The sequence below is a fragment of the Elaeis guineensis genome, chromosome 2 (genome assembly GCF_000442705.2).
Source record: "Elaeis guineensis isolate ETL-2024a chromosome 2, EG11, whole genome shotgun sequence".
Lineage (NCBI taxonomy): Eukaryota > Viridiplantae > Streptophyta > Magnoliopsida > Arecales > Arecaceae > Elaeis > Elaeis guineensis.
The window spans coordinates 90,258,896-90,282,629 of NC_025994.2; the positions used below are offsets into that span (position 1 = coordinate 90,258,896).

Consider the following 23,734-nt stretch of genomic DNA (forward strand, 5'->3'; position numbering starts at 1 on the left):
TATTTTATTTTTAATTTTAAAATATAATAAAAATAGATCAATCCATATAGAATTTAATTTTTATTTTTTAATAAATTTAATTTTTTATTTTAATTTTAATTTCGATTCTGATTTCGATCACGAATTAAATATTTTAAAAAATCTAATCATTCTGATTTTAATTTCGAATCATGATTCTGATTCTGATTCTCATTCTGAATACAAACCAAACACTTTCTTCATGTAAATAGGAACAATAGAGATATGATTTTATAAGATCATAATGCTAATTATATGTTTTAAAATATTTTATATTTTTTGTGAGTATAAATTTTTTACGGTGACAGCATACATCACAGAACACATTCTGACGTAGTTGTGGATGGACATCATCAAAGAATGAAAGATTATCAAACAACATGGCCCTATCATACATATCGTGAACATTATTTGATGGCCTTCTATCTTTTGATGGCACCAATCTGTAATTGCATTGATCTCTGTGCTGCCATATGTTTACCAAAAAAGATTGGCGATCTTGCTCATGTCATGCTATGCGGTTACTAGCTTTAATTTATTTTAACTAAGAAACCGGCCACTTTAAGTTTTTAATCGTTGCTCATGTCTTTGCTTCGAGGAAAAGACATCACCCATATATATAAATCCTAATATTTTTGGTAGTTAATCCATCCCTTAAAAAAATACTAAATTTCTTAAAAGTTGATAGTGCTAGAGTAAGTTTTGTTGCCTGTTGAACAATAAATAATTCACAAATTATCATGTTTTTCATTGAACTTTTAATTGTAGTGGCTAAAAAAACTGATTTAATCTAAAAAATCTTTTTTTTCATTTTAAAAGTTAAAAATAGATGGTGTGTGTCTGATCAAATTGGTCAAGCCATGTAATACATGAATCAATATTATTGTCATTTTTCAGTTCTTTGCGTTGAAACAACAAAACTTTCTCTGTTAATAGCCTCACCCTTTCTCATTATTAAAAAAAAAAAAAAGAGGAAATATTTTGTTTTTTGTCCGGTTCTCGAGGTTAAAATCAGCTATCGGAAAAATGGGGTCCAATATTCACAAATATCCGAACTTCTCCCAAACTTTCAGTTTTCACTTAATATTTTTTCATTAAAGAAAAAACAACTCAAGGTTATGCAATCACGGGGACCTTTCTTCATCAACTTTGATATTATAAATTTGACACGTAGTGACCTATTTTACTTTTAAAATAAATAAATGACCTAGTAGTCTAGGTTCGAGTCCGTTTTACCGGAAGCTGGTCCCTGGATCAGAGCATACCGTGCCCATGGCGAAGCAAGCGAAAATTGACGATAGCCCAATTAACTTTACTGGTGGGTGACCTGCCTCTAGACCCTCCTATTATCAACTCAAGATAGCTTAACGGGCTACTCTGTTTCCAAAAAAGTTTTCTCAAGTACATGGGGGTTTGGATATGGGGGTTTGGATGCTATGTTTCATGCAAAATAATGATTGATGTTTTTTCACGATTACATCAGTGAGATCTCGAAGAGATATTTGGTGCACTGCATAGATAATATTGTTATGATAATATGATTACAAAGAGAATATAATTATTTAATAAAATAACAGAGAATCCTATGTCACAGTATTTGATATGTACAGTAATATTATTGTAAAATAATAAAAAATTTTACATTATAGTATTTAGTATATAATTTAAATTACATGAAATATAAACTAAATTTTTCAAAATATTTCCATCCTTACTTATTGATTATTATTTATTTTCTAAATAGACAACTTAATTTCGAAACTAATCATTTTCGATGACATCACCGGTCGGAACCACTCATTATGTTTTTTTTTTTATTTTCATCAATTGAGACTACCCATAATTTATTTCATATAGATTTTAATTTATTTTGATAGAGGTATTTTGATCATAAAATTATCTTGCAAGCTTGCATGATTACATATAATCACATAACCACCTCTTCTTAAACGATCAGATTATCTCTTTTTGAGGTAATACTGCATTACAACATTATCTGTGAAAATAAATAGTATAATTTGATTACTTGTTGCAAAATTACATATAATCTTGCCATAATTGCCACCAAGCACCCGCCAAAGGATATAAATAGTTTGCAACTCTCTAACAACGACTAAAATTTACTTTAAATCATTGATGAGAATCAAAATCCCATTCAATAATCCACCCAGCTTAAAGACTGAATGAAACTCTTTTCCTAAGCGGTTCGGTTCACAAAAAGATCAGGCTACTAGAGTGGCCTTCCTTCCATTTTAATAGTCTTTTTACTAGCATAGCGTAGCATAGCAAATATGCTTAACAAACTGATGGTGAAGTAGTATATGAGAGTAGGTCTTCCTTGGGTAGCTAAAGAAGACGCAGCCACCATCCACAACCCAACCTTTCTCTATTCTTTCATTGTTCCCTTTTAAGGCCATGTTTCTGTAAAAATATAAGAAATAAAAATTAAGTGAAACTTCTTGGTTTTGGACTTTGGAGTCAGCTGGATATGACCCAATTTCAAGCCTACTTGTATTATAGGTACCATGAATAAGAATACAGGTGGAGATGGTTAAAGCATGGAAAGTGCTTTCTATCACCCGATTACATGCGGAAAGTTTCCTAGACTACGTTTGACCACTCCACGTTCAACCACCACGGTGCATAAAAGCAGTGCCTCCCTAGTATTACTATTACACTTGCATTATTTCATAATTTTTCACAGCTCTTAGTAAGAAGTTAAATTCTGCCTTCCAATTTGGCCTGTCATCAGAGTTCGCACACTTTGTCATCATTTTATATGCAATCCCAACTGCATATATGAAGCAAATTCGACGAGGCTTGTGGCTTGACACCAAAAGGATTAGATGGATAGACCCAAGCGGCTGCAGAAGTCTAACATAATTTCAAAAACCTGACCATGAGCATTGCTTTCCATGAATAGCACAAGGATTGGCTTGGCACCAAAAGGATCAGATAGACAGACCAAAGTGGCTGCAGAAGTCTAACATAATTTCAAAAACCTCACCATCAACATTGCTTTCCATGAATAACCATCCAACCACTAACACACAACTTGTGCTCGATTATAGTAGAAAGTGAGAAGTTTTCTTTTTCATTTCTTTATTTTCTTTTTTCTTTTCTTTTCTTTTTGTCCCATATCACAAGGTGTGGTTGTGCATCACCTTGTCGTTGTAAGGGAAAGGATGATTTTAATTCTCCTGCCGAGGAAGGCGGCCGTGCATGCAAGCCTAATTGCCGGCGGGTGGGGGAAAGAGTACTCTGTAACTCATTTATATAACAAAATTATAAGAACCAAAATTTCATAGCAGAAGCTGACACTGATACAAGTTGAACCATAAAACCATAGAATGATAAATCATTCTCATAATAACTTAGAGTTTACCTTCACTACTATAGTAAATCCACTGCCACAGTAAATTCCTAGTTGAACAGAAGTACTTGATCGCTTGCAGTCTATATTAACTATCTGAGGGCTAGTTTGATCACATGTGTTCCCCAGTCCAAGCTGGCCATGTTCTCCCCAGCCCCATGTCATGATCGTTCCTTTATCTGAAAATAATCAGTTTCCAAGTGAAACATCACAATTTAGACAGCTTTTAGCCGGACAAAAATATAATCTGTTCTACTAGCTTACCTGTTATAAGAGCAGAATGCTCCGCACCAGCTGCAATGTGCACTACCTTTTCATCATCAAGACAAGGTACCTTCTCCAGAGTTGGTGCTGTAAAAATGCCAGTCTTAAGTCAAACATACCTTAGAGGACTCGCCAACTCCTACTAAGAGTAAAATAAGTACTGAATAGACACAGAGATGGTACCAAATAATTTGGCTCACAAAATGTTCCATTTTATGTTACATACTGCAAATTTCTATAGACCAAATAAATTGCATCAGGTGTTGGAGAAGCTACCATTTTAGCCATTTCTTACTCACGCCAACTACAATGATCCCAAGAACTTTAATCATGACAAGTCCCTCCATTGTGAAATATAAAAGAATGCATGCAACAAAAAAAAAGGGCAAAAAGCACAAAAGAGGGGCAAAAAAAAAAAAAAACACCATGGAACAGACATCAAATATGCTTCCAATACTGCTTCAGTTCTTGCTCATTATTAGAATTTCCAGACTCATGCATCCAATTTCCCTTACCAATGCAACCTCTTCTTTTTTTTTTTAAGAAGCTTATGAATACAACTTCCATTTGTCAGAAAATAATAATTAAATAAACAAAAGACTTAACAGATTTAAAATTCCATTTTCAGGCCTTTAAGTCTGCTGGTTAGTTGCAAATTTGAGGTCTAAGAATCAACCCCTCTAGACTGTTAAGTGGACAAAATTTCGAGCAGGATACACATAATATATTTACTAGCAGTCAAGACAGTTTTCTTTTTTTATTCTTCTTCAAGAAGATGGATATCCATTGACCTTTAAAGAAACTGTTGGCAATAATCAGAGACGACTTGATGAAAACAAATTGCCTGTTCTGGGATTAAATGGCACAAGCTTTGATCCCACAGCATTTCATAGTTATAATTTTGATCAGAGACAAGAAATTGAAAAGAAAATTAGAGATTTACCATCTGAGCTATCACCTTGAGCAGATGGAAACAATGCATGCTGAATTGGGTTCGCTAGTGGAGAACCGCTAAGCATCCCATGGCGATAACCACCAAACATATATACTCCATTATCTGCAACATAATCCAGAAAGTTCTGACATGCTGCATGCTGCATGCTGCAAAATAGAGCTTAAAAATATGGACTTATCATGACATATGTACCAGTTAATACTAAAGCATGGTTCCATCCCAGAGCAACTTCAGTGATCCCCAAAGGTGAAGGCAAAATTTGAGGAATGTGATCATCCGATCTTCCACTGAATCTTCTGCCCCAAATGTATAACTGGCCATCAGCTGATACAAAAGCAAAATAGTTTCAAGTAATATCACAAGAAAAATATATGAGCATTATACAAACAAAAACAATCTGTAGAATTTACCAGACAATGCAGCACTATGATCTCCATTGGCATATATACTAACAATTTCACAATTCTCAAATCCTTCAATAACTTTAGGAAAATTATGTGATCTCTGGGTTCGAGATTCCAACATTCCGATCTGCCCATGTCTCGCAGAACCAAAACCATAGATCAAACTGCCTGATGATCCTGCATCTGATTACCACATGCTATAAGTACATACAAATCCACAGAATCACAATATACAATCTCAATTCAACCAAATAACTGTTCCTGCTGTAAATATTAGCAGAACAATATTAAAAGTTCAAATTATGACAACTTTTGAAAACTAATTTACACAAATCTTCAAATGATGAACTTATCTGGCTTACTCTCATAAAAGCAAACCTCCACGTTTGGGTTACAGCATTTTCAGAAATGCCAATCATAAAATTATATGCTCTAGGCAACATTTTCTTAGTCATTAGTGTCTGTTTCCGTGCCACCATATGAAACTTGGGTCAAGATTTATATTCCATATGATCATCTGACATTCTTTTCAGGTGCTATTATCATCAACATATCCAGCATTACAGTTGGCATCAAGGAAAGATAACCGAACCAATGGCATTACAACACATACACAAAAGCCAGCAATGGATTAAAGTTCTCAAGCAACACAAACTCAGGTTTAACCTTTCAACAAGCTTTACGCATTTAAATGCGATCTACTTTAAGGATCAAAGTGCTTTTATCCAGCACCTGATCTAACATCCACCCTTGGAATGATGTGGTGTCTTATGCTTGGCTAAGAGAACTTTGGTAAGAGAGAGGAGGCATGCCATGTAAGTCACAAGGTAAGTTAATGGGTACGGAGATCTAAGATTATTAACATAATGTAGGGGTTGCCTCGACAAAGAATAAGACAACAATTCACAGCATGCCTTAATATTTTTGGTTCAAGGTTTTAGGTACTGAGACTGGTACACCTACCAGCATTTGCCCCGTACAGGTGTACCAAGTGTTAACACAACACACCCATCTGATTTTGATGTCAGTACAGAGGGTACCAAGTATTGGTTCCTTATCAGTATGGAATGGTCCCTTCAGGTTTGGATCAGTACAATCCAGTACTTAAAACCTTGGTTTTGTGCTTCTAATTACTAGAACAAGAGAGAGGCATGCCATTATCCTGCCAAACCTTTGACAACCACATGCACTATGTGCAAGACTTTAAAGTTTGATTTTAATATTGTTTCCTCCTCGTTTGCAGTCCACCAAGAGTAGAGCAACTTCTGTGATCTCCTAATAATTACATAGCATAAAACAGACTAACTGACACTTTATTTTGGCAATATACTAGTTGAGACTTTGTTCCTCAATTTATATAGAGCACTGCATCTAAGCCTATTGGCCAAACCAAAGCAAAATCCGAAGTCCACCACATCAGAATTTAAAAGATTAATGTGTTACATACATTTTAACATAACTGATACTTACGGAGCTCCATCTGGATGTGAAAGTACAACTACTTTCTTAGTGTTCTTGCGCATGGGCTTATGTTAGCGACATTCAAATACTCCAATCTAATCTCACATAAGGACACTAACTAATAATTCTATTTGGCATGATAGAATTTCACCATTTCCCATTTAATATTACTCTCCAATATGCCGATTTGTTTTGTCCATGCATATAATTATTTCAAATTTAGCATGTGACATATGGGAATGCATATACGGCATGGCTTCAGTTTAGCATATTACATACGTGTATGCATGTGCATGATAGAATCACATCAGCTGTGCCATTCTTTTGTTTTGAAAGTTTTCAAACTCTTCCATTTGTGACATCTAAGTTCATTTAGCTCTATGATGTCAAAGTACCAACAGGCAACATCATACGTCTCTGGATGGTTACCAGATCAATATAATTAAATACAGAACAAGAATGAAGTTGAACCCCTACTATACATCAAGTTACATTACGACTTCTTTGTAATGGTGCGATGTGAAAAGTTTTTTATATTTGAACCTCAAAATGGAAATTAGGGGAAAAAAAAGCTCATGTGAGACTAAATATATATTAAAATAGACATTGGTGCCAAAATCACTAATCAAGATCCAGATACATCCAAATCAGACAATTGTGCCAAGATAGTCAAACATGTAGGATATCATGAAAATAAATCTCAAATACTACTTTTCCAGTTCATTTTCTCAAACTTCTGCCAAAAAGGGGGGTGAAAAACTTAGAAGTTAATAAAAGAAAATGTTAGTATCCATTGAGTGTCATGGTTTTCTTTTCAGGTTTTGGAAGGGAAGCTGATAAATAAAGCAAATTAAGCTTGTTGACATTCGATTGAAACAGAATTGGCGCTATCAACTTTAACTTCATGAAGACATATATCATTTATATCTTTACCAGACACCAGTGCAAGAGAATGGCGCATCCCACATGCTATTTGCTCAACATGCTTTGAAGAAAAGAATAAGACTTCTACAGGGGAACCATGTGACTGATGATCTCCATTTCCAAGCTGCCCAAATGAGCCATCCCCACACATAAAGAGTCGTCCTGCATCTGAGAAGCAGGAAAAAGAAATAGAGAGAGAACAATCAAGACAGATAAAAAGGGATACTGAAAGTGAGTAGACAACATGCTCTGATGACACAGTAACATACTAACTGTAAGAATGAAAAGCCGGCCTCTTAAATGCAGATTCAGCATTAAAAATAACAAATGACATACCAGAACTGAGAATTGAACTTTAATATGATAGATTTAAAATTTATCACCACATGAATATGCATCAGTAATGAACATCCTGGTAATGGTACCTTGCCGGTTGCATCTGTAGTGCATATAATGCTAACTTCTAAACTTTTATGTTTTTGTGACTAATGTATATTTGTTTTCCTTTCATATTCTCTTTATCACATTAAAGTATCAAAATAAAACTGGAATTTAATATCAGTATCAGGTAAAGAAGAGGAAGTAATTGTTCCAGCATTTAGAAACCTGTAACAAAGCCAGAGTGATTCCATCCAGCAGAAACATAGGATATAGTAAAGCTTTCAAGGAACTTTACAGGCTTTGGCAGCAAGCAGTTTGACAGCTCTTGGTGACCGAGTTGACCACATGTACCTCTCCCCCATGTCAGTACCCTTCCATCACCTACAAAACTGTCGAAGTGAATATGACATCATACCATTATAGCATAAATAGATTGGTCTCCATCCATATCAAATTATTATAGTAATTATGAAAGAAATACCAAGCAGCATTCCAAAATTATAAACATGAAAGAAAATACTGAAGGATCATTGCAAGTAGAAAAACCAATCTGATGAAGTTTCTCAAAATAGGATGGCCATATAAATTGAATGCAAACCTTTAAAAGGTTATCCAACATCACTAGCAGACTTTCAAAGTGATTAAGTAGTAACTGCCCAACAGAAACTTGAAATCATAAAGTAGGCATCATTAATAAGTTATGGCACTTCAAATGACGAATAACGTTCTTACTGACAAAAACGAATAGCATTCAGCAATAAATTTAAAGAAAAAGAAACTAGTCATAAAATCAAATTCATTGTAGAGAAAATAATTATGATTTCCAAAACAATTCAAATATATCTGTATATGTCATTAAAGGGCATTCATCCTCTAATTACAGAAGGTAGCTTTCTTGCACGCACTTGATCATTATCTGAAATCAATTTCAGACAAAGTTTATAGTCAAGTAGGGGTAATTATTTGCACATAGGACAAGGGAGTAACTTTCCCAAAGAAAAAAGTATCTCACAGATGATTATATGTGTGACTGAATATATCCTATATACATCAGAGATGATGTGCATGTGTGTGTAAAAAACTCATATATCTTAGATACAATACATATCTCGATTCTTTGTGCGCAAAAACATGAGCAAATTACTTTAGTTGAAATGTCTGTAGTGATTGTATTTGTATTGCTTGCTATCTGAAAGTAATTTATAAGGAAACGCAAGGTCCTATTAGAACAAAAGCTTTAATTGCCAGACGTAGGGACAATATATGACAACATAAATGCCAGGCACACAAGCACAAAAGGTCTACAAAGTTGCAAATGATAAATGACTGATATGCTGAATTATGTCTAACAAGGTTAGTTTATAATTTCTTGCCAGCTAAAATAGACATGTTTTGAACCCTCTGACATACAAACGCCCTGACGCATCTAACAATTTATCAACCTAGAACACCCATATATGTGCATTGCCAAAATTCTTAACATATCGACAATGCAGTCTATTGGCATCCCACCCTTAAATCAAATCTTTTCATGATAAAAAGTGTTAGCCTACAAGAAGATATCCACCAAAACCCTAACTAATCGAACCTCCGCTGCTTCTAAACTAAGCAAAGAATCTCATGTCAAGACAAGAAAATCACCAAGGCCAACAGTTCCAAACCCTCGAAACACTTAAATATTCAATTTTTAGCAAAAAGCTGAGAGCTTTCGTGTGATTAAATCACAACAGTATCAAATTCCGAGTTGAAGTGGTGAAGATAGGATCTTGAAGCGAAGGATTTCTTGATCGTTACCGGTTAAGGCGATTGAATGGGCGCCACCGCAAGCTATTTGGGTGATGCGGCGCGTGGCGGGGGAGGAGGAGAGGGGTGGGAAGTTGAGGAGGGCCTGGGGGAGGAGCTGGTCCTCGACGGTGCCCATCCCGAGCTGCCCATCGGAGGCCGCGCCCCAACTCCAGGCTCGGACCTCCTCGTCGTACCTGTCCTCTCCCCCCATGCCCACGGCCGCCTTCTCTTCCACGAAGTCTCCTTCCATGCTTAACCTCCCATCCAACATAGAAGTTCTTGTTCTACTTTTAATAAAGAGAGATATTTGAGCAGAGAAATTCTTTTCCATCCCAAGAAAAATACATTCGTAAATGAGATCCTCTAGGGCTTTCGCATGATGGTTAACAAGTATGATGCCAGCGCAAGAAAGATAATGAAAAGTATTATTAGACGGAAGGGTGAAGAGACGAACCAGATCGGGCCCTATGTTAAAAATTTCTATATTAATAAATTATATATTGATCGGGGGTATCTCACCTGCCTCCTATTTCAATCAAAAATAAATAAATAAATTATATATTGATCATATATTTAACTTCCATATCAAATAAATATTAATATTGATATTAATAAGTTCTATATTAAATTTATATTAATAATAATATTAATATGTTCATAAATATTAAATATTCTTTTGCATAAAATTTGAGTATTATATTAACTTATATTAATAGTAAATATTAATATTTATTAAATTGTGATAATGTGTTAAATATGTAAAAATTATATTAATCTAAATATTAAATAATCTTTATATACAGTGTTTATTAATAATAATATATTCTATTTATAAACTTAGTGAAATATTAAATAGATGTATATTATTTATTCAAATTTTATATGCTATTATAAACATAAAAGCAACACTTGTATGTATGCCCTAAAAAGTTCAAGATTAAGAAACACACGTCAGGCTTGGATTTACATCTTCTGATCTGACTAGATATTTATATATTTATATATTATATACTATATATTATATATTATTATATATTTTTTATTTTTTATCTCATCCTTTCCATCTCTCTCCACCCCCACACCCTCTCCCCCAGCCTCATTTCCCTCCCCCTACCCCGATAGCCGCCGTCCCACCTCCCCCACCCTTCTACCTCCTGCCACTACCCTATCCCTCCCCAATCCACCTCCTCTTCCCCACCAGTTCAATTGCTCTAGCCACCCCCATCACACTTCTCTTTCCGATCACCTCCTTCTCGCTACCAATCTGACGACTCCGACCATTCCCCATCCCACCTCTCTCTCCTCTTATGCTCCTCCCATCAACTCGATTACCCCTTGTCCTACCTCCACCTCCCTTCCTTCTCTCCACCAAACTAATCACCCTCCGTCCCACCTCCCCCTTCGCCCCCTCTCCCTTAGTACATTTTGCATCTCAGAGAGAGAGAGATTTAAGCAGAGCCTACAACCAAACCTGAAAGCCTGAAGCCTAATAAGTAGCAAGCTTGACTCTGGAAAGTAAACCCAAATACCGAGATAGATGGGATCCGAGCATAAAAAGAACAAAGGATACCTTTAGTTGAGCCAGGCTCGAATTCAGCCATGTTAAGCAAGTTTACTAGGTTCGTCAACCGCATCAGGTAGTTGAGAGAGAGCAACGATAGAGTTGTGGATGATAGTGAGGAGATTAGGGAGCAAATATTTCAGTTCTTTAGATCTTGCTGGACGGCATCCTTGGGCAGTGATCTGCCACCTTCAAGGGTCCCAGACCATGACCAGGATCTCTGATCTGGAGAATGAGGTTCTGACCTGTTGATGTTAGCCAAGGAGATGCAAGGGCTAGTTGGTTTCTCGGGGTGGATAAGGCCCTAGGGTCGAATGGCTTTCCCTCACTCTTCTATCGGTATTGTTCTATTGTCAGAGATGAGGTGGTCGAGGCGGTGTAGACAGTATTTGAGTCCAGAGGCATTCCAGAGGAGTGAAAAAAGACTCTGATCATCCTTATCCCAAAGTGGCAAGATGCATCAACTCCAGGATACTTCAGATCGATCAGTCTTTATACCACTCTCTACAAGGTGTATGCTAGGATCCTGATCGGTCGTCTAAAGCTGATTATACCTCGCTTGATTTGTCGTTGCTTTTGTCAATAGCTAAAACATCACCGACAATGTCTTACTTGCCCAAGAGTTTATGCATGATCTACAGCGTGCTCCCGTCCGCCAGAGTCTTATGGCAATCAAGCTAGATATGGAGCATGAGTATGATCGGAAGAGGTGGCAGTTCCTCAGGCAGATCCTTCTGGAGTTCAGATTTCAGGAGAGATGGATTGACTAGACCATGGATAGCATGGAGACTCCCACCTTTGCTATCTTGATTAATGGTGTCCTGACGGAGTTCTTTCATTCGACCATCAAACTTCGTTAAGGTTGCCCACTCTTTCCTTATCTATTTATTTTATGTGCTGATGCTTTATCTTGAATGTTGAGGGCAGTGGTCCAAGGATCAGTACGGAGCCCTACTGGCCTGCCCCTGGGGTGCAGTCGCTCTCACACATCCTCTTCATAGATGATTATCTCCTCATTGGATGGGCCTCGATGTGGAATACGAGGTGTTTTGCATCTATTATTGAGGCTTATTGTTAGATGTCAAGGCAGCTTGGGAACTTGCAGAAATCTACAGCCATCTTCAGCTCCAAGATGAAGATCTAGATGAAGCAGGTGATTTCGAAGTGGTTGGGGATCTCAAAATTGACTGGGATCTTGATCTATCTGGGCGTTCCTATCATCAATCGACATCTCTGGAGGGCTGACTGTAGACCTTTGGAGCAGCGGATTCAAGATCGACTCAAGGGTTGGTGGGCCAACATCCTTTCCATGATGGACAGAATGACTCTTTTGGGATCGATGCTCAGTTCTATCCCGATGTACCTCTTGGCCTATACGATCATCTCAATTTTTTGTCTCAAAGGATTGGAGCAGCGGTTTCAAAATTTTTTATAGGGCTCGGGGAACGATAGGCGTAGGATCCATCTGCTATCCTAGGAGGCGGTTTGCCAGCTTGTGAGAGATGGTGGTCTGGGGATTCAATCTTTGATAATTAGGAGGGAAGCTATGATATCTAGACATGCTGCCAGATTTTTCATTCAATATAACTGCCTTTAGAGTAGGATGATGAAGGCCCAGTATGGGGCATGGAGCCAGGAGTCCCAGATCATAGCCCCCCATGGTTGCTCTTTCCTCTGAAAGGAGATCTGTGCTCGTGGGCTTGCTATTTTGGCTCAGGTCAGATGGCTGATTGGGGATGGGACTTTGGTGGTCGTGAGTCAAGATGCTTGGATTTTCAATCTTTCTTTCTCCCAATGGCTGACCTATATTAGTAGTGAGGTGGATGATCATCTGCGTATCTCTGATCTACTTAACACCGATGGTAGGGGCTGGAGAGCACAGTAGATCACTAGATTATTTGATGGCCCATTTGCTGATCAGATCCTTACCACTCCTATTCTGATTTTCTGCAGCCAGGATCTGAGGGTGTGGGGCCGATCTTACTGTCCTAGGATTTTCTTGAGGGATTTTTTTGAGATGTACAAGACGGTGATGGATAAAAGGATCGAGGGTACCCACCCATCCCAGAGTGAGACTCTTTCTCTAGAAGCTTGCATGGGACCGACTTTTGATGCACATGCTTTTCAGAGATAAGGAAATGAAGTTACCAGATTCTTGCCCGATCTGCAAGCTGGAGGATGAGTCCACTGAGCACGCCATCCTGCATTATCCTAGGGCCAGGCTGATTTGGAGGAGGACCAGCGGCCAATCTTGGGAGACGGCTGAGGGTGATTTGCTAGTGTCCTTCCTAAGCATGATCCGTCAGAGTTTAGCTGACAGGATGACTTCCACTTGGGGGGTTAGTTGGTTTACATCGTCTACCAGATTTAACTTTCCAGAAACAGCCTAGTCTTTAAGGATGAGGTGGTTCTTGCACACTACGTTTTGGAGAGAGCGATCTACTTGGTTGCAGATTATAGTTACTTTGATGCTGCTAATCCGTCCCTCGATGCCTCCATTCACTATGACTCCCTTGCTGCTCCTGCAATGAACCGGAGAGTCATTTTCATCTCCTAGGAGCCCCCTCTTTTAGAGTTTGTCAAAGTGAACTTTGATGGCAATGTCAAAGATGGAAGGGTTGGTGCTGGATTTGTTATCCAGAATTCAGATGCCAGACTACTGGTAGTTGGAGGTTCCCATCTCTTCGAGCTTTCAGTTTCAGAAGCTGAGCTTCATGCTGCCTGGACGGACATCATCTTTGCTAGACAGGTGCTGCGGACGGATAGGATCTTCATCAAAGGTGACTCTGCCACCATCATTGGATGGATTTGTGACAACAAAAGGCAGCTAGAAGTCCATCCTCTACTCTTTGACATTTGGACTACTCTTTGTTTCTCAACTGCAGTGGTGGTATGGCATGTCTATCGGAAGATGAACAATGCAGTAAATTAGGTCGCATCGTTTGTTGCTAAGCGCTCTAAAGACTGAGCTTGACGACAGAGTGATAGTTTCTTATCGATTCTACAAAAATTTTTGTATTCTGACTTCTTGAACTGCTCTCACACCAGAATGGTGTGACCGTCCTCATATACCAAATAAAAAAAGAAAATAAATTTACCGACCCTTACTGTCGCGTGAATCACCTATTACTTCAATTGTGAGAAGAAATAGAGGAAAGGTTAACAAGGTAAAATGAAATTAGATTTAATTTTTGATTGCATAAGACTATTATTATATTAAGATATTACTGTGGATTAGTTATCTTGATTAATATTCCTTTTCTATTATAAGTTTGATGATACACCAAATTCTCCTGCAAGTCTTAAAAATGGATTCGGTCCACATTTACCTACTTTATATATGGTTTGGGCAAATTAATATTAACATTATTAATACAATACTCATCATCGCCAATGCTAAATGTTGGGATATACCGACTGGCTCCATCCGACCGACTCCGTCCGACCGACCGACTCCGTCTGATCGATGATGGGCGACACCCACAGCAACTACCGACTGTGCTCCGATCGGAGCGGATCGACCTACCGAGCCTACGTCACCTCCGATCGCCTGAGAGCCGACCCCCCATCACTGACTTCCTATCAGGCCCTCCTAGATGCTGAATGGGCGGCATGGGCTGCAGTCCCATCAAGTAGACGCCGTACGGACGCCAGGGGGCATTGTCCTGCCAGGGAGCCTGGGGCGCTGTCTTGCTAAGGACGAGAATTAATTCTTAGGACCTGTCAACTTTGTCAACGACGTGACAACCTCCGGCGATTTGACAACCCTCCAGTTGTCTACATCACCGACGGCGAGGCCATACCATCTCCTACTATAAATCAGGGAGGGCAACAGTGCTAAGAGGTCCCCTTTTTTCGACACCCTCGAGCTCTCCCTCTCACTCTCTCTCGTAGAGCTCCTTGTCTCCTTTTTACTGTTGCCCAGTCTCCTCTCTGACTTGACCGTCGGAGGGTTCCCGTCGGTGCCGCCTCCGATCAGCGTGGACTTTTTTTTGCAGGTGCTCGCTCCCGGCGACCAGGCGACGAGGGGATTGGCGCCAACACTAAATATATAAGGATTGATTTTAGGATAGAGAATATGAGTCATATCAATTTCCACCCATTGCTCATTTTTTCTCTTTATCTCCTTTTTTTTCAACCACTAACAACAATGGATATATAATTAAAGAAATTGCATGAAGAAAAAATTAAGATTTATTTTTATACATTTAAAATTTAAGATGAAGCTAATATAATAAAAGTAATCAAAGAAATAATTTAAAAATTCTAATATTAATCTAGATGTGGGATTTTTTTTTTTTTTGATTTCTGATCGCCATTACACAAAATATGAAGTTGCAATTGAAGCGCTACCTTTATGCTTAAGAAAAAAATCAAAAGAATTACATATTAGTAAAAGCTAATATTTAATAAATATTTATCGAATAAGTATATTAAAAATTAATATAATAGAAATAATCGAAGAAGTAATCCAAAAAATTAATAGAAGTTAATATTTAATTGAAAGATATAATATAAAAAATACTGAAAGACATTTTGGGAAATACTGTTTTTTTATGTAAATATTTTTCGCCTCCTAAATGAGAAAAAAAAATTACCTCTTTGAGCTCATATGTAGTACAAAATACATCGAAGCAATCCCTCTGATTCATAGCATAAACTGGGGTGGTGAGGGTGACTAAAGCCTATCTTGGAGTAGAGGATTTTAGGCATCCGGTGGGGTGGATCCAAAAGAAAGCACCATCTATTCTTGAAATCATGAAGAGAGTTACGAAATTTGGAAAAGAATCTGGAGGTGAAAAGTTTGGGGATTTTCTTTGGGACAATTCTAAATTTGGCTTAATCAAGCAAGAAATCCAGAACTTTTGGGAGGTTTCAATTTCATTCCAAATTTTTATTTAGTATAAACAGATCATCCAACTTTCAGACAAAATCAATTTGGATCCTAACCGTAATTTTTGTTAATCTTTGATGATAATAATACCATGTGATACCGTGTAATCTGCTTATGTGGTCTTCTTCTTTTTTTTTTTTATCATATTCAAAGCTCCATCGTATGGTAACTCTGGTAGGCCAGTGAAAATTACAAATTAGATCCAAATTAAATCAATATGAAAATTGAATGGTCTAATTATACTAAATAAGAGTTTAAAATGAAATTAAAATTTTTTAATAAAATTAAAAGTTTTTTGCATAATTAAACCTTCTTAATTTGACAAGGAATAGAAAACTAATTCCACCAGTTTTTCTTAATACCGAGATTTCAGAATTTTATAGCTGAATCTTGTACCGGTATTTTATAGCTACATGGTACATCTGAATAAATAGATGTGCGATAAAAATATAAAAATTCCGCTAGTTTTCCTTCATTTTAATAACGATTGTGTTTTAGAGAGTTTTTCTTTTTTGTTTGTTTGTTTCTATGCCATGCATACGAATAAATAGAAAAAAATACGTACCCCCTTGGTCTTGTAGCTATCGGAGGACAATTGTGGCGCACTCGCGCTGGCCATGGAATCAAAGATTGGACGGCTTCAGGAACGCGGAAAAAGAGGCTGTATGTTACAAAAAAAAGAAAGAAAGAAAAAAAAAAAAAAAAAGAAAGACACCGGCCGCTTTGACCAGAATGGCGTTGCTGAGAAGCTTACGTTTTCCTCGTGACATGCTGAGCTCATTCTTCCATCCCTTTTTTTTTTTTTTTCCAGAGAAATTATTGCATGCACCAGGTGCAAGTGAACCAGCGCAAGTGCCGGAGCATATGCACGATGGATAGGGCGACATACAAGAGTAGCGTGGCATGTTATCCACCATATGATTTGACGCGGTCCAATTGCACCTGGTGCATGCAACACCGAGGCCTTTGTCCCCACTTCCCGCATGTTTTCACGCTGCACCTCAGAGAAAGGTTAATACTAAGAGAAAAAGAAAATCAATTAGAATAACTTTTTTCACACTTAGGAGTCTGCATTTTTTTTTCATTATCTTTTCCTCCTTTAACGGATTTTTTTTATTTGAAGAGTTCCAATAAAATTCTAATTTTCTATATATATATATGTATGTATGTATGTATGTATGTATAATTCTGTCTACCATATTATCTATAGTATTACCTATCTTTCTCTGTATATAAGGACAACTTTAAAAATTATGGGTAACACCGAAGCCAACTCCCCAATGGGGAAGCTCTAACATGATTATTGTGTTTCATATTTTTAAAAAAGAGAAAAAGAGGATGACAATTATAAAAATGATTAATTTGCTTCCAGTTTTGAGTTTATCATAAATATCACACTTCTATATGTAGTATACATAACAAGATATTAATAATAAAGTTAGACACACTATGCTAAACTTTAAAAGATGAAATTTTTATCGGCACACCAAGCTAGACTTTAAAAAATAAAATTTTCACCAAAAGAAAGATGTGGGGCTTATGCTTTAGGTACGTAGGAGAAAAATTAAAGATATATTTCATCAAATTTCTCTTCTTTTTTTTATGAATTTTTTTATATAATATGATTTTTTTTTTCATCTTCAAAGGTTTGATTTTTTTAGGCATGTCTAGGGATTTTATCTTTATCTCTTAAAGAGTTCAAATTTTCAAAACTTAATAAAAATTTTACAGAAGTCTTAGAACAGAATTATGTCAAACAGGTCATAACCACCTATATTTCTACGATATTTAATATATTGTTTTATGTGCATAGCATATAGGAGAGACTTTCCGGCCCTAGCTTCCCAATTGAGATGGCACCCTTTCCATACTAAGAAATATAGAAATATATGAGTGGAGTGCTTAGGCTATAATTTGCCATTAAAAAGATCAACTAGCTTGTTTTTTTTGAAGTTTTAAGAGGTGAGCTTAGGATGTTGCTCCTTACCCTTTTTATGATTCAACAAGCATTATTAAACATATTATGTTGAGATATTTATTCAAACTCTTATAGTTATAGCCAAATAATTAAGTGGTTCAAAGTATAGAATTTACATGCAACTCTATTAGAACCTGAGGCTTCTAACAAGAGCTATGATGTACCATAGAGCAAAGTTTTATAATCTCATGGAAAGGTGTCCAAGTAGTTGATTTTAGAGTTAGAGATTTGTTTAATATTTAAAATATATTATTCTACATACATACATACATAGTAAGATCGATTAGATTTGGATTTAAATTCGGTTAGATAAAAATTAGACAATTAAAATTCTACGTCAATCATCCAAACCGTTAAATATGATCTACTATCCTAAAAGTATTTGCATACTAAAATTTATATGATTTAAAGACCTTTAGCTTATGTATCAGTGATAAAAAAATATATCTTATTCAATTTTATCTAGGTTGTTCAATTTTTGACTACATGATGTATATAGGATAGGAATTTTTCAATCATATAATTTTTTGTATAGAAGTAGTTTTGAGATAGTAGATTACATCCACAGATTTAGATCATCGATGTAGGATATTTATTATAGAGTGTTGATCTGACTGGATCTAAGTTCAAATCTAATCGATGTAATTCTAACCCGACTCTCTTTATATATATACACACATATATTTTATTATAGTAAGAGATAGATTTTTTAAAAAATATAATTGATTCTTATTTTTAGGACCATAATACACCTGTTGATTAGTTACCTATGGAAAAGAAAGTTCAGCTGGAAGAAAGTTAGTACGAGTTCCACAAAATTGTTGCTCTACACAAAGAAAAGTGCTATCAAGCACATGTAAATAAAGGGGACAACAATAGGGAAGCAATTGGTGCAAAGCAAATAGCAGTGTCATTTCCCACTAGGGATCGGCAAGCACTTGACTTTGAAGAAACTATTTCTCCAAATCAGCAATAAAGCTAAATTTGTTTTTTTTGAGAAAATAAAAGAAGAGTTGGTAAATTTAGTTTTATTTAACTAAAAGCCAAATAAAAATTGATTTTACCAGCCCTCTTTATTAGATAAGTGCAATGATACATGATTAAAGGGGAGCTGACAGAAGAGGAGAAAGCGATTATAAAATGCTGTTGAAGTCTCGAGTCCTGCACCAATTCTCATAGCTCACCATAATCTGTATCAATTATGCAAGATAAATAACCAGAAACAATGATTCTTCATCATCTACACACGTGCAGTCGATCATCCAGGTACTAGTTACAACGATGCATTATGTTTTTCACGTGCATGGCACGTGCCTCCGAGTAGACACGGCACCACCGGCAACACCCCGGATCTCCGGCTTTACCCTTGGATCCTTTCTCACGTGCGAGTGCCGGAGAGGTGGGAGACTATTTTGAAATCTTTAATGCAACGGCTACTTCTTTCAGAAATATCGCACGCTTGCCAAGAAATGCCTGCCCTGCCCCTCTATACCCTCCTCCTCTCTCTCTCTCTCATGTGTGCGCCTTCATAATTAAAGGACGCTTCCCATAACACCCACCATTAAAAGCTCTTCTCTGTTCCTCTTTCCTCTCTCTCTCTCTCACCCCTCTGTTCTAAATTGCTCATCTCTACCTCTGGCCACCCCTGCAAGCAAGAAGAGGCCGTGGAGAGGGAGACAAATGTCTTTGCGGTTTTGGGCTCTCTCTGCATCGCTTTCCATCGCTCTTCTGGTCTCTTCCGCTTCGGCCTTGACTCCTGATGGTACCAAAATACTTCGATCTTAGGCAAAGATCTTTCCTTTTGCCTCTTGTCTTCATTGCTGTTAATCCATTGCCTTCTGGGAAACTTAGGAGAAGCACTGCTGGAGCTAAAGGCGGCGTTCAATGACACGAAACGGATGCTGCGGAGCTGGCGGCGGGCCGACCCAAACCCCTGCGGGTGGACCGGCATCACCTGCCATTTCCCCGATCTCAGAGTTCGGTCCATGTCTGTAATCCTAGCCCTTTCCTCTCTTCCCCTACTCTCCTTTTTTCTTCGTTCTTATATCATCTCTACTTCGCCCGCAGAAATCTACCTTATATGCAGCTCGGAGGCATCATCTCTCCAAGCATCGGCAAGCTGCAGAGGCTCCAGAGACTGTAAGCCTTTAAGCCTTTCTAAGTTTTTCCCCCTATCTCTTGAGCATATACCTAGATTTTTAAAGGAAGAGAAGATTAGAATACTTAAATGTGTCAACTTTCTTGTGAAAATGAACTAAAGGCCTTGGTTTTGTTTACGGGCTTTGCAGGGCTCTTCATCAGAACAGCTTGCATGGACCTGTTCCGGCTGAGATCAGAAACTGCACTGAACTAAGAGCACTGTATGCTCTTTTTTATTTTTTTTCCTATTTTTGAAGTATTTATTTCCACTTGGTATCTCTCATTTGATTGTTTACGAAAATTGTATTCCCTTGTTCGTGAAGGTATCTGAGAGCTAATTACATACAAGGCAGTATTCCTCCTGAGATTGGAGAGCTTACTCATCTGACCATCCTGTATGTTCTCTAACTTCTAAGCCCCTTTTATTCTGCTTCAATATGTCTTCTCTTAATTTCCGTTTATTTGATGTTAAATGTAGGGATTTGTCGAGCAATCTGCTGAGGGGAACAATACCTCCCTCAATCGGTCGTCTCACCCATTTGCGTTTTCTGTGAGTTTAGAAAACAGTCTCATTTTAATCTAATTCTATATTAGCTGATCTAGAATAATACTCTAGTTTTGCATTTTGATTGTGGAATCTTATGGTGCATTCTGTTGCAGAAACTTATCCACCAACTTCTTTTCTGGTGAAATTCCAAATGTTGGAATACTAGGCACTTTCAGGAATACCTCGTAAGTTGCATCCCTGCTCTCCCAAATGCCTAACAACATAGATGATCGGTGCCTTTTTATGCATTTGATCGTCATTTTCAATAGGTCATAAAGTAAGATTTGATATGTGAGGATTGGATGTATGTTAGTCCTTAATATCTCCTTGGAGTTGTTATAATGGTGCAAAGTTGATGCAGGTTTGTTGGAAATTTAGAACTATGTGGCTTGCCAATCCAGAAGCTGTGCCGTCGTTCAATGGGCTTTCCTGCAGTGCTACCACATTCAGATTCTTTTGATTCACCAGGCAAGTTTTGATTTGGAGTTTATTAACACTTGAGAATGAGGATATAGAACAGTTCTGTTTTTTTTTTTTTTTTTCTTCCCTAACTTTATTATGAGTAGAGAAGGATGAAGTACCTTGTTATTTAGTATACTGAGTGCATTTTCTGATCTTTCTTGGAGTTGAATCATCAGGGATCCCACAGATCGCCACAAAAAGAACAACACATTTTCTTAATGGGATTATAATAGGTGCTATGTCTACAATGGCCCTGGCATTAGTTGCAGTCCTTGGTTTCCTTTGGATCTGTTTACTATCAAGAAAGGGAAAGGTAGAAGGCGAATACATAAAAGTGGATAAACAGTTTGTTCAAGATATTGGTAAGCTATATAATCTCCTCTGTCCCTTCTTCCCTCAGTCTTCTATGAGCTCCCTGAGTTATTTTATATTCTTTCTAATTAGGTACCAAACTTATCACTTTTCATGGAAACCTTCCATATGTGTCCGGCGAGATCATAAAAAAGCTGGAGCTACTTGATGAAGAGGATATTGTTGGATCAGGTGGATTTGGTACTGTCTACAAGATGGTGATGGAAGATAATAATGTATTTGCTGTCAAGAGGATTGATCGGAACCGTGATGGATCTGATCAGATTTTTGAGAGGGAACTCGAGATTCTGGGCAGCATCAGACACATCAATCTTGTTAATCTGCGAGGCTATTGTAGGCTCACTTTGGCCAAACTCCTGATATATGATTATTTGGCCTTGGGCAGCTTAGACCACTATCTGCATGGTAGGTTCCATGACTGAAGCATTAGTTTTATTTTTCAGACAATTACCTGTGTTTAGTTATTTTTAGTGGAAAAGTAGTAATACTAATGGACAACCTGATAATACCATACATGTGTCGTTAACCATGTACACTTTCCATTGGCGATCAAAACCTTCACGATATTTATTTCACTTCTACCTATCCTCGATTACATATGTCTGCTTAAAAATCAGTGGTCAACCATCTTGAGTAGTTGGCGAACTTTATTCCCTTCTATTACTAACTGCTGCTTTACATTTCTATACATTCAGAACATGGGCAAGATGAACAACCCTTGAACTGGAACGCACGGATGAAAATTGCCCTTGGGTCGGCCAGAGGACTGGCATATTTGCACCATGATTGCTCTCCTGGGATAGTGCATAGAGACATAAAATCCAGCAATATCCTACTAGATAGAAGCCTGGAGCCTCATGTGTCAGATTTTGGTCTTTCCAAGCTTCTTGTAGATGATGATGCACACATCACGACAGTTGTGGCTGGTACTTTTGGCTATTTGGCACCAGGTTTGTTAATATCTTTCATAAATTTATCTACCTGCACCTTTGTCTCACATGTCAAATTTTGCTGGTGATGTCAAGTTCCCAAAACAGTCTAGTTAGCACATCCCAAATATTATTGAACCTGTGGACATGTTCCTTAATGCTTAGTTATGTAAATTGTTGATCATTCGTCAAATTCAAATGGAACGAATGTAAGAATTCCAACTTTTCAATCAGTTAAATCAGCTATGAACATTGGCTGGTTAGCCTATTAGACGGAGAAAAAAAAATCCTATCTCACCAATTGGTTCTTCGGTTCATCTAGTGATTCTGGACATTCATGTTACATTCTGTGCAACAGAATACCTGCAAAATGGACATGCAACGGAGAAATCAGATGTGTATAGCTTTGGTGTGCTCTTACTAGAGTTAGTCACTGGAAAGAGGCCTACAGATCCATCCTTTATCAAAAGGGGCCTGAATATTGTTGGCTGGGTGAGTTATCTCTACATTTCTCATATTGTTTTTTCCATTGTGTTTCTTTCTTTGTTCCATCAACTAACGTTCCAAGTGTTGCAGCTGAACACATTATCAGGAGAGCATCGGTTGGAAGAAATTGTTGACGAGAAGTGTGGTAATGTGGATGTTGAAGCAGTCGAAGCAATTCTTGATATAGCTGCAATGTGCACCGAAGCAAATCCAAATGATCGCCCTTCTATGAACAGGGTATTAAAAATGCTGGAGGAGGAGATTATGTCACCCTGCCTGAGTGATTTCTATGAGCCTCACTTGGACATTTAGGCCGACTCTTCAAATTTGTGGAGCAGGGTTCTGTATATATACACCACTTGTGAATCAAGGCCATTTCCTCCCATCCCACCTAGGTGAATTTGTACTTCGGGGGTGTGTTTCTTCTTACCAGAACTGTGGTTATCCAGCAGGGGATATTGTTTGGAGTGCATGTATAGATGAGAAACATTGTGTAGTAGTCTTCCTGTCTGCTTTCATTGCAGACCAGTTCAGTTTATCAAGCTTAGCCTGATGAAAAAGAATGGTTCCTTGGTAACAAGAAATCAGCAGTTTCTTGTTATGATGTGACCTTCAATATCAGATACTGGCGGTATTTTTTCTCAACAAACACAAATAATGGTAGGAAGTGCTGTGCCGAGTTCAACCAGAATTCCTGGAGACAAAAATAAGGGAGGGCATATTATGAGCCATAGATGTCAATGAAGGGCATTTAGGCTATTAAGGCTAAGCTATAATTCCACATGGAATATTGTCTGTTTT

At 37.5% G+C, this 23,734-nt stretch overlaps 2 protein-coding genes across 3 annotated transcripts; one reads left to right on the plus strand and one right to left on the minus strand.

Annotated features, from left to right (window-relative positions):
• Positions 1-2,976: 2,976 nt before the first annotated feature.
• On the minus strand, positions 2,977-10,027 carry LOC105053955 (ultraviolet-B receptor UVR8). 2 transcript variants are annotated; one of them, XM_019849969.3, is made up of 9 exons: positions 9,575-10,027; positions 8,006-8,161; positions 7,409-7,567; positions 5,021-5,197; positions 4,803-4,934; positions 4,614-4,712; positions 3,656-3,742; positions 3,404-3,570; positions 2,977-3,279 (listed from the first exon to the last, which is right to left on the minus strand). In XM_019849969.3, exons 1-9 carry the CDS (start codon positions 9,894-9,896, stop codon positions 3,121-3,123), a joined length of 1,458 nt encoding a protein of 485 aa, XP_019705528.1. In that variant the 5' UTR covers positions 9,897-10,027; the 3' UTR covers positions 2,977-3,120. The 2 variants fall into 2 exon arrangements, with proteins under 2 accessions (XP_019705528.1, XP_010933610.2); XM_010935308.4 differs by having other exon boundaries at positions 4,599-4,712; positions 9,575-10,026.
• Positions 10,028-19,532: 9,505 nt separating this feature from the next.
• Positions 19,533-23,469, plus strand: LOC105053947 (LRR receptor-like serine/threonine-protein kinase FEI 1). The gene is made up of 13 exons (XM_010935295.4): positions 19,533-19,760; positions 19,850-19,985; positions 20,066-20,137; positions 20,287-20,358; positions 20,461-20,532; positions 20,616-20,687; positions 20,798-20,869; positions 21,046-21,152; positions 21,323-21,508; positions 21,591-21,923; positions 22,214-22,468; positions 22,806-22,939; positions 23,024-23,469. Exons 1-13 carry the CDS (start codon positions 19,679-19,681, stop codon positions 23,243-23,245), a joined length of 1,815 nt encoding a protein of 604 aa, XP_010933597.1. The 5' UTR covers positions 19,533-19,678; the 3' UTR covers positions 23,246-23,469.
• The last annotated feature ends 265 nt before the right edge of the window (positions 23,470-23,734 follow it).